This window comes from Scyliorhinus canicula, chromosome 17 (genome assembly GCF_902713615.1).
Source record: "Scyliorhinus canicula chromosome 17, sScyCan1.1, whole genome shotgun sequence".
Classification (NCBI taxonomy): domain Eukaryota; kingdom Metazoa; phylum Chordata; class Chondrichthyes; order Carcharhiniformes; family Scyliorhinidae; genus Scyliorhinus; species Scyliorhinus canicula.
In genome coordinates this window covers 118,079,631-118,093,207 of record NC_052162.1, presented here as the reverse complement: position 1 = coordinate 118,093,207, position 13,577 = coordinate 118,079,631, and the positions used below count along the sequence as shown (strand labels likewise).

The window sequence follows — 13,577 nt, the reverse complement described above, 5'->3', positions numbered from 1 at the left end:
TGAATCTTTGCAATTCACTATCACAGAAAATAGTTGAGGCCAAAACGTTGTGTAATTTCAAGAAGTAATTAGATACAGTTCTTGAGGCTGAAGGGATCAATGGATATGGAGGGAAGGCTCAGGGTATTCACAGAATTATAGAATTTACAGTGCGGAAGGAGGCTATTCGGCCCATCGAGTCTGCACCGGCCCTTGGTAAGAGCACCCCACTTAAGCCCCACACCTCCAACCTATCCCCGTAACCCCACCCTCTATCCTCTCTTGCAGACCCACTCTTGGGCCGTCACCAACCTTCTCACCTCCGTTTCCAGAGCTTCGACCCTGTCGCTCTGGTCCGAGGCAGCTTTCTCCAACTCCAGGATTGTTTTCTCCTGGGCCTCCACCTTCGTTCCCAGGCCTTTGATGGTTCGCTGCATTGGGTTTGTCGCCTCCGACATCACCTTCATCATCGTGTGGAGCTCCATCCTGATCACCTTCATGGCATTTAGCTCTCTTTCCAGCACCATTCTCCATTAGTCCCCCTGAGTGTGTGTGGGGGGGGGGGGGGGGGGGGGTCGCTGCGTCCTGCTCCGCTGTTCGGTTCACCGGCTTTTCCCCCTCCTGGTTCGCCTGAACCTCCGCCTCGCCTCGTGTGGCCTCCTGTCTGTGCACCCGCAGTTCCTGCCCCTTTCCTTCGCTGCTGCTCCTAATATCTCGCCATCCCATCTGTTTGTTGCTCCCAGGCATGTTCCTTCCTTGCGTCTTTCACCCTTGGATGGATTTTGGTGGGCTTTTAAAGCCGGAATTTCCGATAAATTGCCTCTGTTGGGTTTGTTTGGGAGGAGAGCCACCTGATGTGTGTCCGCTCAGCACATCGCCACCACCAGAAGTCTTGCCCCTATTGAACTTGATAATCAGCCATGATCATAATGAATGGTGGAGCAGCTCGAAGGGCTGAATGGCCTCCTCCTGCTTCTATTTTCTATGTATGTTTCTATGTATTCAGCCCACCCAAAGTATGTCTCCCATCAAGGCGGCCAATCTGGAAAAATCCTCCCACACAGGACATCAATGCAAATTCCACCGGGCAAATGAATGGGAATCATTGGACTTGAAAAACAAGGACCTGGTCTGAAACCCAACCCAACAGCTGCCTGCTCTCAACCTTCCCAGGAAAGAGTGGCCCACACTTAACAGGTTCAGGACCGGCCAGGGCTCCTGTTTGACCAACCTCCACAGATGGGGCATTAGCACCAGCTCCCTGTGCAGCACCTCATAGAAGAATGTCCAATCCGCAGACACAGCGGAGGCCTATCCGCACTCAACACAGGCAGGACCAGGAGAAACTGCTCGGCTGGGGGACTTTGCATTTGCTAAATAAAATACTGGACCAAAGCTCCTTGTGATGAAGACAATTCCTTCAGACTGATCAGCATCACCTTCAGCCTCAGAATTCTCTCTGCCATGTGTCACTTTGATGACCCTGGTTTCCCGCTTTGGGCAGTTCATCACAATGATATTTTCAGTCGGACTGAAGCTGCTGTTAATTGTTCCCCAGTCATTCCTGGGTTCATTCACCTATTAGCGCTGTTCCAATTCTGACTATTGATTGATATTTAGATCTGCTAAAGATACTTTCACCCTAATTCACAATCTGTCCAAGTCCAAATATGTATCATAGATATCCAATAGGTCATCTTTCTTGTAAACCTCATCACCGAAACCCTAATGGAAAATCCAAACTTTATCCAACTGACCGGCGACCAGCTCCCAGAATACATTGCTTCTGATTTTCTTTTTGTTAGGAAGTCAGAATGCCGAGGCCGGACCTTGTTTCCTCCTTGGTGGGGACGTAACCCTTGTCCACATCTCCACTTCATTCTTCCACTGGTCGTATGGCTCAGACTCCGAGAACATCGACGAGTAATCAGACCCTGACAATTTCCACTCGCTTCAGTTATTTCTCACAAAAACTACTGGGATTGTGAGATTCTGTCTGAAATTTTATTTTCCAACCTTCACCATTAGATAAGGGTTGTGTATTACCATAATATAATCCTGAGAGTCTTTTGGTGAAGGAATAAACTGGAACCAATCTGTACTTGGTATAGATTTATTCACAGAGTGAAACATTACAGGTAGATACCTCCTGACCCCACTCCACTCCATGTCAGAAAGGAGGGGAATTAATTTAAACAGCCCTGATTTCTCCTCTCACTACTGGTCTGTAAACAGAATGGAGGTTTTGATTCCTGATCTCCCCTTTATAAGTGGTGGTGTATTTTCCTTCACCTTTCAGTTTGGTGTGAGCTCGAACTTCCATTAAGAATCCAGCCTCCGGCGTTGCCCTGGTGACGGGCCGGTGGGCGGGGCTAGGCCTCCTCCCGCGCCGCTCGCTCCGGACTCTGAGCCGCACCGACTGCCCGGTCAGCCGGGCCCGCCTGTGCCGCCTGCAGCTGCCGCACGGAGCCCTGGACACCCCGGTGTTTATGCCGGTGGGAACCCTGAAGGGAATCGCCATCCCGCAGCTGGAGGCGCTGGGCTGCCAAATCTGCCTGGGCAACACCTACCACCTGGGCATGAGGCCGGGGCCGGACCTTATCAAAAAGGCCAATGGACTGCATGGTTTCATGAACTGGAAGACAGCGCTGCTAACGGATAGCGGTGGGTTCCAGATGGTGTGTTTAGTGGAGTTGGCAGAAGTGACGGAAGAAGGGGTGCGATTTCGCTCTCCTTACGATGGGAAGGAAATTCTTCTCTCGACCGAAACATCCATTGAAATACAGAATGCTCTCGGTTCAGACATAATGATGCAGCTGGATGATGTTGTCAGCAGTACAGTGACTGGGCCGAGGGTGGAGGAAGCCACGTTCAGGTCTGTTCGCTGGTTGGATCGAAACATGAATCCCGGGCAGCAGAGTCTATTTGCCATTATCTGGGGGGGGGGGGGGGGGGGGTCTGGATGCTGAACTGCGGAAGAAATGTCTGACAGAGATGATTAAATGTGCGTCTCTGGTTTTGCCATCGGAGGATTGAGTGGCGGGGAGGAGAAGGATAATTTCTGGAGAATGGTGAAGCTGAGCACAGAGTACCTCCCACCCGAGAAACCACGTTACCTAATGGGAGTCGGGTATGCGACAGATCTGGTGGTGTGTGTGGCTCTGGGCTGTGACATGTTTGACTGTGTATTTCCCACACGCACAGCGCGGTTTGGATCTGCACTCGTTCCCTGGGGATCTTTGCAGTTGAAGCACAGGCAATATGCCAAGGATTTCGGGCCCATCGATGAGGATTGTGAATGCCCGACTTGTAAGAGGTACACTCGAGCATATCTCCACGGTCTGTTCAGGAGTGACACTGCCGCCCTCCATCACATCACCATCCACAACATTGCCTACCAGCTGAACCTGATGCGCTTTATTCATGAGAGTATTCAGCAGGAGAAATTCCCAGCGTTCGTTCAGCAGTTCATGAAGCGGATGTATGGGAGTGTAGAAGCATTAAGCACTGTCAATATTAAACTGGAATAAACACTGTCACCAGGAATGGGTTATGTGCTTCAAGATCTGTTGCTGGGTGAAGATGCGGAACCCGGCCACAGCATCAGTGAACGAGGCAACTCCCATCATGTGGCTCTGATCTCTCCCACTGTTACTCTCACCCCTGTTGTGTTGCTGAATGTGTAATTTGTTACAAAAATAAAAGTGATTTTTAAAAAAAAGAAATGCTTCCTTGATAAACAATGTACAACACAAGTGACAACAATCTCCAGTTACTCGTCACAGGATCTATCCAGGAATGTGCCGATCCTGGCCAGGCTGCCTGGTGTTCAGGCTGGAGAGGGAATTTTGTTGTAGGTTAGTTGGATGCAATTCCTGGAGTAAAAATGTGAGTTGCTGATCCTGCCCTCGTCCAGCCTCCCTCAGAACCTGCCTCGTCTCTGCCCGGTGTGAACAATCGGTTCCACCCCAATTTGGTGAGGTGCTGAGGAATTGACTGAAGGTTTGTTAGCTGAAGGACAGTGATAGCAAGCAGCAAAATCGTGTTGGTTTGACATTGGTAAGGCCGAGGGGTTCACACACTCCATCGCAAAGGGTCACAGCTACACCTCCGCTTCTCTTCCTGTCAGCTGAGCCGTGGCACACCAACCCCACCTCACAAACCCAGAAGCTGCTCACACTTACCGCAGCTGGAGCTTCAGACTGAGGACCACTGAGATATCTAACTGTAGGGAGTATAATGGCTGAGCCAACACCGTGTACGACCCTGGAGAGCTACCTCAGCAGATGCCCAGAGGGAACGCAGCTGTGTACCTCAGCCAGCGAGCAGCTGGGGTGCTGACAACACGGACTGGAAATACCACAGGATGACCATGGGTTTATCAACCATTGTCGACCAGGCTTTGACTGTAATTCTGCGCGGCTCCACTAGATGGTGCAGTTGGCACCCTGCAGTCTGAGATTACACCACTAGATGGTGCAGTTGGCACCCTGCAGTCAGATTACTCCACTAGATGGTGCAGTTGGCACCCTGCAATCTGAGATTACTCCACTAGATGGTGCAGTTGGCACCCTGCAGTCTGAGATTACTCCACTAGATGGTGCAGTTGGCACCCTGCAATCTGAGATTACTCCACTAGATGGTGCAGTTGGCACCCTGCAGTCTGAGATTACTCCACTAGATGGTGCAGTTGGCACCCTGCAGTCTGAGATTACTCCACTAGATGGTGCAGTTGGCACCCTGCAATCTGAGATTACTCCACTAGATGGTGCAGTTGGCACCCTGCAATCTGAGATTACTCCACTAGATGGTGCAGTTGGCTGAGTTTAGCCAATCCTGGTTTCTACAGTAACCAATAGGCTCAAAACAAATATTAAAAGTATTTTGGAGAGAAAAAGATATTTACACTAGAGGTGTGAAATTGATATATTACTGGTCAACAGGAATAATTCTTGACCAACTTTGTCAGCAAACTTCCGACAGTCGAGTATATATTTTTAATTCTATTCCCATTGCTGGATTCAGCAACAGACTGGGTATTTGTTCATCTATTCACACAGACTGGGTATTTGCTGAACTCTTATTCTGTGTATAATCAATGACTCATTTCTTCTCTCGTCATTAGCAGTTGTATTAAGAAGCTTGTGAAAATAAAAGAAAAAATCTCCTTCCAGAAATCATCTGGGAGATTTGCTAAAACTTTTTTAAAAATCCAGTCTCAGGGTGGACTCAATCTCTATTTGGTGTGGATTTGTTCACAGAGTGAAATGTTACATTTATAGACCACCTGACACCACCTGATGTCAGTCAGTGTCTCTTTCTGCTCCTTTAAAACAAACAACATTGAATAGGCAGTGAAACAAAAAACAAATTACCAAAGTAAAGTTATAAAACTTGAAACGAAAATGTTATCTTGTGAGTCAATGATGCAGCTCAACCCCCGCAGTGCCCACCGGGAATGTAGAATGGCTCTTTATATTTGCTCAAGTAACCATCTAATCAATACTGTGTATACTGAAACCCAACAGATACAATTAACACCCACAGTCAGAGCATCTAAAAAGTCTCTAATCAGTGTGACTGCCCTGGTGTCTTAGCAGCTCAGATGAACAAATAAATCCCTTCCCACACACAGAGCAGGTGAACGGCCTCTCTCCACTGTGAACCCGCTGGTGTGTCTGCAGGTGGGATGACTGAGTGAATCCCTTCCCACACATGGGGCAGGTAAAAGGCCGCTCCCCGGTGTGAATTCGCTGATGTGTCTGCAGGTGGGATGACTGAGCGAATCCCTTCCCACAGTCAGAGCAGGAGAACGGCTTTTCCCTGGTGTGAACTCGCTTATGTTTCTGTAGAGTGGATGAATCAATGAATCCCTTCGCACACCGAGAGCAGGTGTATGGCCGTTCTCCAGTGTGAACTCTCTGGTGTAACTTCAGGTTGGATGACTTGGTGAACCCTTTCCCACACTCAGAGCAGGTGAATGGCCTCTCCTGGGTGTGAATTCACTGATGTAACTGAAGGTTAAATAACCGAGCGAATCCCTTCCCACACTCAGGGCAGGTGAACGGCCTCTCCCCAGTGTGGCTGCGTCGATGAATTTCCAGCTCAGATGGGGCTTTGTATCCCTTCCCACAATCCCCACATTTCCATGGCTTCTCCATTTGGCTGGTGTTTATGTGACTCGCCAGGTTTGGGAATCGGTTGATGGCTTGGCTCACACACACACACACAACACACACAGTCTCTCCCTGCTATGAATGGTGTGATTTTTTTTTTCAGGCTGTGTTAAGTTATTTTCACAGTCAGTTAACTGTAACACTCCCACTTGTGTGTCTCAGTGCTCTTTCAGTCACACTGATGATTAAAATCTTTTGAAGTAGTCAAAACAAACATTTCTCCCTCGAGACTCAAGGCCAATGATATTCAGGCCCTGTGAATCTGAATGTCTTTGGCAGATGCTGACATGATGTCTGGTTTGAGATTTCTGTCTGTAAATCCTCCTCTTTAAACATCCTGTAAAAGGAGTTTCCAAAATTAATTATCAGTACAGGATAGAAATTCAGAAAAGACAATTCTGTTTTTATGGAATATTGTTTTCCCTCTTGTTTCTCCCAAAACTAATTTTTGTAGCAACTCGGAGCTTTTCACGGTAACTTCATTGCAGTGTTAATGTGACAATAAAGATTATTATTATACAAATTTATGAAGGACACAGCTAGAGTAGATAGGAAGAGAGCTTTCCCCTTAGTTGACAGGTCAATAAACAGTGGGCAGAAATTTAAGGTGAGGGGCAGGAGATTTAGATGGGATTTGAGGAAAAAAAATTTCACCAGTGGGTGGTGGGAATCTGGAACTCGCTGCCTGAAAGCGTGGCAGAGGCGCGAACCCTCACAACATTGAAGAAGCATTGAGATGAGCACTTGATAGGCCATAGCATACAAGGCTATGGTCCAAGTGATTGGAATTCATACGTGCTTGATGGCTGGTGCAGAAATGATGGGCCGAAGGGCCTCTGGCTCTGCTGTAAAACTCTGTTTTCATAGCATCCCTACAGTGCAGAAAGAGGCCATTGGGCCCATCAAGTACCAACCCTCCAAAAGAGCAGCCCACCAAGGCCCAAGCCCCCACCCTATCCCCATAACCCCAGCTAACCTTATTGGACACTAAGGGGCAATTTAGCACGGCTAATCCACCTAATCTGCACATCTTTGGAATGTGGGAGGAAACCGGAGCACCCGGAGGAAATCCACACAGACACGGGGAGAACGTGCAAACTCCACACAGACAATCAACCGAGGCTGGAATTGAATCCGGTTTCCTCATGCCGTGAGGCAGTAGTGCAAACCACTGTGCCTCACTGTGTGTTATATGACACAGATTAGATTATTACTGATGGTTATGAAATAAAATACATTCATTATTCTTGTTTTGGACTGTAGTACAGTAGCTATGTTATATATTTCCAATCAGATTTATAACAGAAGAGGAGTCCATTGGGCCTTTTGAGTTGATGCTGACTGTCTGTTGGGCAATTCTGTCAGTCTCGAGTGGGTCCCATTCTGTAACCCTGCAGCACCCATCCAATTTCATTTAGAAATTATTAATCATCTCTGCTTGACTCCCCTCATAGGCAGCAAGTTCAAGGACATGATCAGTCACAACCCCCTGTATCTTAACCAACCGGAACAATCCTATACATTAAAACATTTTCAGTCCAGTAATACAGACACATATCTGTCTGGCAGCCTGCATGAAGATTTTCAGGTACCTGTCCAGGACAGGAAGCAGTGAGCAGGGATCTGTCAATCAGCCTGAATCAGCACCTTCAGGTGAATTGGGAGGGTGAATATTAGATACAGCAGAGTGAGAATGGAGGGAGAGTGTGTGGGATGGAGATTTACACCTTTTGGGGAATGAGAGAGGAAAAAATGTTCCAGAGAAACTACAATTGTCTGTTCTGAATTTCTATCCTATACTGACGGTGATGGCATTTTGTAAACTCCTTTTACAGGATATTAGAAGAGGAAGGTTTACAGACAGAAATCTCAAAACGAAACATTGCATCAACATCTGACAGAGTAATTCGATTCATTGGGTTCTGAATATCATTGGCCTGTCAATCTAGAATAACAAACGTTTGTCTGTTCTGTCGGCTTCAAGAGATTTAAACATCAGTGTGACTGGAAAAGCACCGAGACACACACACACCCGAGTGAGAGTGTTCCAGAGCACTGACTGTGGAAAGAGCTTCAACCAGATACACAACCTGAAAAAACATCGCACCATTCACAGCGGAGAGAGAAAGTTCCCGTATCCTGTGTGAGACTTTAACTGATTGTCCGACTTGGAGAGACACAAGGACACCAGCAACATGGAGAAACGGTGGAAATGTGGGGACTGTGGAAAGGGATTTAGGTTCCCATCTGTGCTTGAAACCCATCGACACAGTCACACCGGGGAGAGGCCGTTCACCTGCTCCGTGTGTGGGAAGGGATTCACTCAGTTGTTTCACCTGCAGAGACACAGTGTCACTCACACCAATGAGAGACCCTTTAAATGCTCTGACTGTGGGAGTGGCTTCAAAAGCTCTCGAGAACTGATCTCTCACCAGCGAGTTCACACTGAGGAAAGGCCGTTCACCTGCTCTGTGTGTGGAAAGGGATTTGCTCACTTATCTAACCTGCGGAGACACAGTGTCACTCACACCAATGAGAGACCCTTTAAATGCTCTGACTGTGGGGGTGGCTTCAAAAGCTCTCGAGAACTGATCTCTCACCAGCGAGTTCACACTGGGGAGAGGCCGTTCACCTGCTCTGACTGTGGGAAGGGATTTTCTCAGTTATCCAACCTGCAGAGACATCAGCGAGTTCACACTGGGGAGAGGCCGTTCACCTGCTCTGACTGTGGGAAGGGATTCTCTCGGTTATCCAGCCTGCAGACACACCAGCGAGTTCACACTGGGGAGAAGCCGTTCGCCTGCTCTCAATGTGGGAAGGGATTCAGTCATCCATCCCACCTACGGAGCCACCAACGAGTTCACTCTGGGGAGAGGCCTTTCATCTGCTCTCAATGTGGGAAGGGATTTTGTGTTTCATCGCACCTGCTGAGACATCAACAAGTTCACAAGTGAACAAGGGATTGGATTCTGTTGTTAATATTTCTGCTCTTAATTACAGCCAGGACTGCATTGTGTTCATTCTGTCAGTTGGTCAATGGGGATGGTGGGAGGGTTTCTTTCTGCTGGACTGGCCGGTCTCACGACTTTGCCTCCTGTGGGCTGATGCTCTTTGGGCCTTGTTGTGAATACCTGGTTCCAAGTTTCACGAGGACCAGAGACTGAAAGGGTATTTGGATGTTGGAAGTTATTTTGTTCCCATTCCTGATTGGAAACCTCCAAAGCAGCCACATTGCCATGAAGATGGGCTATGGTGGTTACATGATTCTTTTGTTTAATTTATCTGGGTGTTTCTCAAAGAAGGCAACTGTCAAGGTATGAGGGACAAGTTGTGACACATTGGGAACTTATAGTAAAAAGTGTGACAATAGATAGACAATTGCTGGCATTTAAAATATTATTACATATTTACATCAAATATAAATTCCTTTTAGAAATAAAAATCCACAGGAAATGTGATGGAAACGTGGCAAGCAAAGTTTAAGATTCACATTAGTTCAAAGGAAGAGGTTCAGAAAGTGGGTAAGAGTGTAGTAACCTGAGGATTGGGAACTTCTTTAGAATTCAGCAAAGGCGGACCAAGAAACTGATGATGAGGAATTAGAATATGAGAGCAAACTCAGAATACTCAACATGGATTTAGGAATAGGGAATCATGTTTGACGAACGTTTTGGAGATTTTGAGGATGTCACTAACAGAATTGATCAAGGAGAGTCCGTGGATGTAGTACACTTGGAGGTTCAGGATGTTCTTTGATAAACACCCCACAGGAGGTTAGTTAGCAAAATGAAAGCCCACATGGGATGGGAGGTAATATACTGGTGCTGCAGTGGTTAGCCCTGCTGCCTACAGCACTGAGGACCCAGGTTCGATCCTGGCCCCAGGTCACTGTCCATGTGGAGTTTGCACATTCTCCCCGTTTCTGCGTGGGTCTCACTCCATCAACCCAAAGATGTGCAGGGTAGGTGGATTGGTCATGCTAAATTGCCCCTTAATTGGATACTCTAAATTTAATTTTAAAAATGTAGATACTCTGCCATTTTTCTATTCCCACTACTATAAATTCTCCTGTCTCTCCCTGTAATGGACCCACGTTTGTCTTAGCCAAATATTTCCTTTTTACGTACCTATAGAAGCTTTTACAGTCCACACACGGCAGCTACTGTTTGGTGGTCTATAAACAACTCTTCCCAATGTTTGCTGCCCTCTGCTGTTTCTTAGCTCCACCCAAACAGTTTCCATATTTTGTATTCCTGATCTGAGATCCTCCCTTACGTACTGACATCATCCTAGTTATCGGCGCAGCACCGCCTCCTTTTCCTTTTTGCCCGCAGTATTAACAAACATAATGATCAGACCTTCAGGCCCAGCACCAATCCCTGTGACACATCGCTCGTTGCATCTTGCCAACCAGAAAATGACCTATTTATGTCTACTCTTGGTTTTCTGGTAGCTCGTCAATCATTCACTGTGAAAGACAGTTCTGGGGTTAAAGCCTGCAGATTGGGAAAAGAAAAGAACGGAAACCTCTGGAATGAATAATCACTTTGGACTGGTTCTGAGAGAATTAAGTTTCAACTTCCAGGGTAGAGTAGAGAATAATTGTGGAGTGATTTTAGATTGTGTAAAAGGGAAAAGTTATATTTTATACTTTGTAGGTTTCCTTCAAAAATAGTGGTTAGTTAACGCTGATTCTATTTTGTTTGTTGCAGCAAAAGTCATAAAGACTTCTTGTCATGTGATCCTTTAATTTGTTGACTGGGAATTTGAATTTTAAATATTATAGATATAGATATAGAACAGTACAGCACAGAACAGGCCCTTCGGCCCTCGATGTTGTGCCGAGCAATGATCACCCTACTCAAGTCAACGTATCCACCCTATACCAGTAACCCAACAACCCCCCCCCCCCCCCCATTAACCTTATTTTTTAGGACACTAAGGGCAATTTAGCATAGCCAATCCACCTAACCCGCACATCTTTCGACTGTGGGAGGAAACCGGAGCACCCGGAGGAAACCCACGCACACACGGGGAGGACGTGCAGACTCCGCACAGACAGTGACCCAGCTGGGAATCGAACCTGGGACCCTGGAGCTGTGACGCATTTATGCTAACCACCATGCTACCATGCTGCCCTTAGTTACTGATCTTTACAGAGATCGTAATCCACAAGTTTTGACTTCCCATTTGAGCCTCCGGCACCTTTCTGTCTCTATTGCTCGTGTCAATGACAGGCAGGCAATGGAGCGGAGGGCTGAATTTAGCTGGGACCTGCGCTCCAGTTGGGAAATTGCCACGGGTGTGACACTAATAAAGAGACAGGAAGGTGCTGAAGGACTGACTGGAAAATGGATCCCCAACCAATCAGGGTTCGGCGGTGGGGTAACTGGGGCTGATGGGGACGTGACCCCCAGGTTCAGTGCTCCTGTGTCCAATGTGGGAGTCACAGGAGCAGGGTACGGGGAGCTGAAGAGAAACATTTGGGTCTAGAACATTGTGAACATGTTTTTATTCTGGTTATTCTTTTACTCTGGTTGTCTTTGATCCTCAAGTCATTTTCTGATTTTTTTTAACCCATGTTCTGTTTCATTAATAAACTTGTTTCATTAAAAATATTTGTTTTTTTTTGTCTTTTTCTGATTAAATTCATTCACTTTGGGGAAAGTGGGTGAGAGGGGTTGGCAGGCTCTTTAACAGAGACTGAGCCCCTCCAAGGTAATTAGTAAAGGAGCCAGAGGGGTGGAGATTTGATTTTTATTTTGACACACAATGTTTCAAAATGAGATTCCGGGATGAACTAATTTGATCCAGGCTCTTTGAGGAAGTAACACGGAATGTCAATAAAGGGGAACCTGGAGATGTGGTTTATCTAGATTTCCAGAAGGTATTTTCCAAGGGGCCACATCAAAGGTCACTGCACAAAATAGGAGCTCATGGTGGGGGGGGGGGGGGGGGGGGTTTAACATATCAGCATGGATAGAGGATTGGTTAGCTAACAGGAAGCAGAGAGGGGGTATAAATGGGTAATTTCTGGGTTGGTGAGATGTGACAAGTGGAGTGACACAGGGATCAGTGCTGGGCCTTCAACTATTTACAATCTATTAATGAGTTGGGTGATGGGATTGAATGTATGGCGGCTAAGTTTTCTGATGATCCAAAGAGAGTTCAGAAAGTAATTTGTGAAGTGGACATAAGGAGTCTGCAAAGGACGTTAAGCGAATGGACAAAAACTTGACAGATGGAGGATAACGTGGGAAAATGTGAATTGTCCACTTTGGCAGGAAGGATTAAATAAAACAATATCATTTAAATGGTGAGACATTGCAGAACGATGAGGTACAGAGGGATCTGGGTGTCATTGTACAAGAATCACAATAAGTTAGTTTATAGGTACAGCCAGCGGCTCGATCGAGTCCTTAAACAGTTTAATCAGGCTTTATCGAGTGAGTTGAAATCACTTGGGAAGCACAATGGAATATTATGTGTATGGCAAAGGGACTGGAATATAAAAGTCGGGATGTTTTGCTGCAGTTGCACAGGGCCTTGGTGAGACCATATTTAGAGCACTGTGTACAGTTTGGGTCTCCTTATTTCAGAAATGAGATAGTTGCATTAGAAGCGGTTCAGAGGAGGTTGACTCCCCGGATTCCTGGAATGATGGGGTTATCCTCTGAGGAAAGGTTTGACAGGTTGGGCCTGTATCCATTGCAGTTTAGAAGAATGAGAGAGGATCTCGTGTGTTTCAATCAGATCATGAGTGGAACTGACAGAGAGATTGCTGAGAGAATGTTTCCCCTTGTAGGAGAGACTAGAATTAGGGGACACGGCTTAAAGATTAGAGGTGTCCCATTTAAGACACGGATGAGAATATTATTTTACTCCTGAGGGCCGTGGGTCTGTGAATCTCTCTTTCTCCAGAGAGTGCTGGAGGCAGGATCAGTGAATATGTTTTCAGATTGAATTTGATAGATTCTCGATTGACGAGGGAGTGAAAGATTCTCGATTGACGAGGGAGTGAAAGGGTGGAGGAAGGAAAGTGGAGTTAAGACCACAATCAGATCAGCCCTGATCTTATTGAATGGTGGAGTGGGCTTGAGGGGCCGAATGGCCTGTTCCTGTGTCTGAGCAGTAATATCAAAGTGCAGCAGCATTCCCATTACACTCTGGGTAGAAGCACCATCTCCAGGTAAATGCTCCCTGCTCTGCCCCAGATGCCATGGTCCCAGTCAGTGGAATATGTAAAACCTCAACAAATCTCTGTGCTCAGGGAATCCCTTCTTATACTTTATTACATCACAAAGGCTATGGAGACTGATTTAACCCAATCATTGCTGAGCTAACATTTGAACAGACCAATTACAAAGCCTGTCATTGAACCATCTGTACACGCCCAAGCCACGTCAAACTCTCAAACAATTG

General features: G+C 46.6%; 1 protein-coding gene and 1 pseudogene across 1 annotated transcript in view; both read left to right on the top strand.

Annotated features, from left to right (window-relative positions):
* The first annotated feature begins 2,411 nt into the window (after positions 1-2,411).
* On the top strand, positions 2,412-3,692 carry LOC119951378 (annotated as a pseudogene).
* Positions 3,693-7,996: 4,304 nt separating this feature from the next.
* Positions 7,997-13,577, top strand: part of LOC119951351 (zinc finger protein 229-like) — a 29,395-nt gene continuing 23,814 nt past the window's right edge. The window contains exon 1 of the mRNA XM_038774483.1: positions 7,997-9,097. Within this exon, the coding sequence (XP_038630411.1) occupies positions 8,351-9,097 (747 nt within the window). The 5' untranslated portion in view covers positions 7,997-8,350. The remainder of the gene's footprint in view (positions 9,098-13,577) is intronic.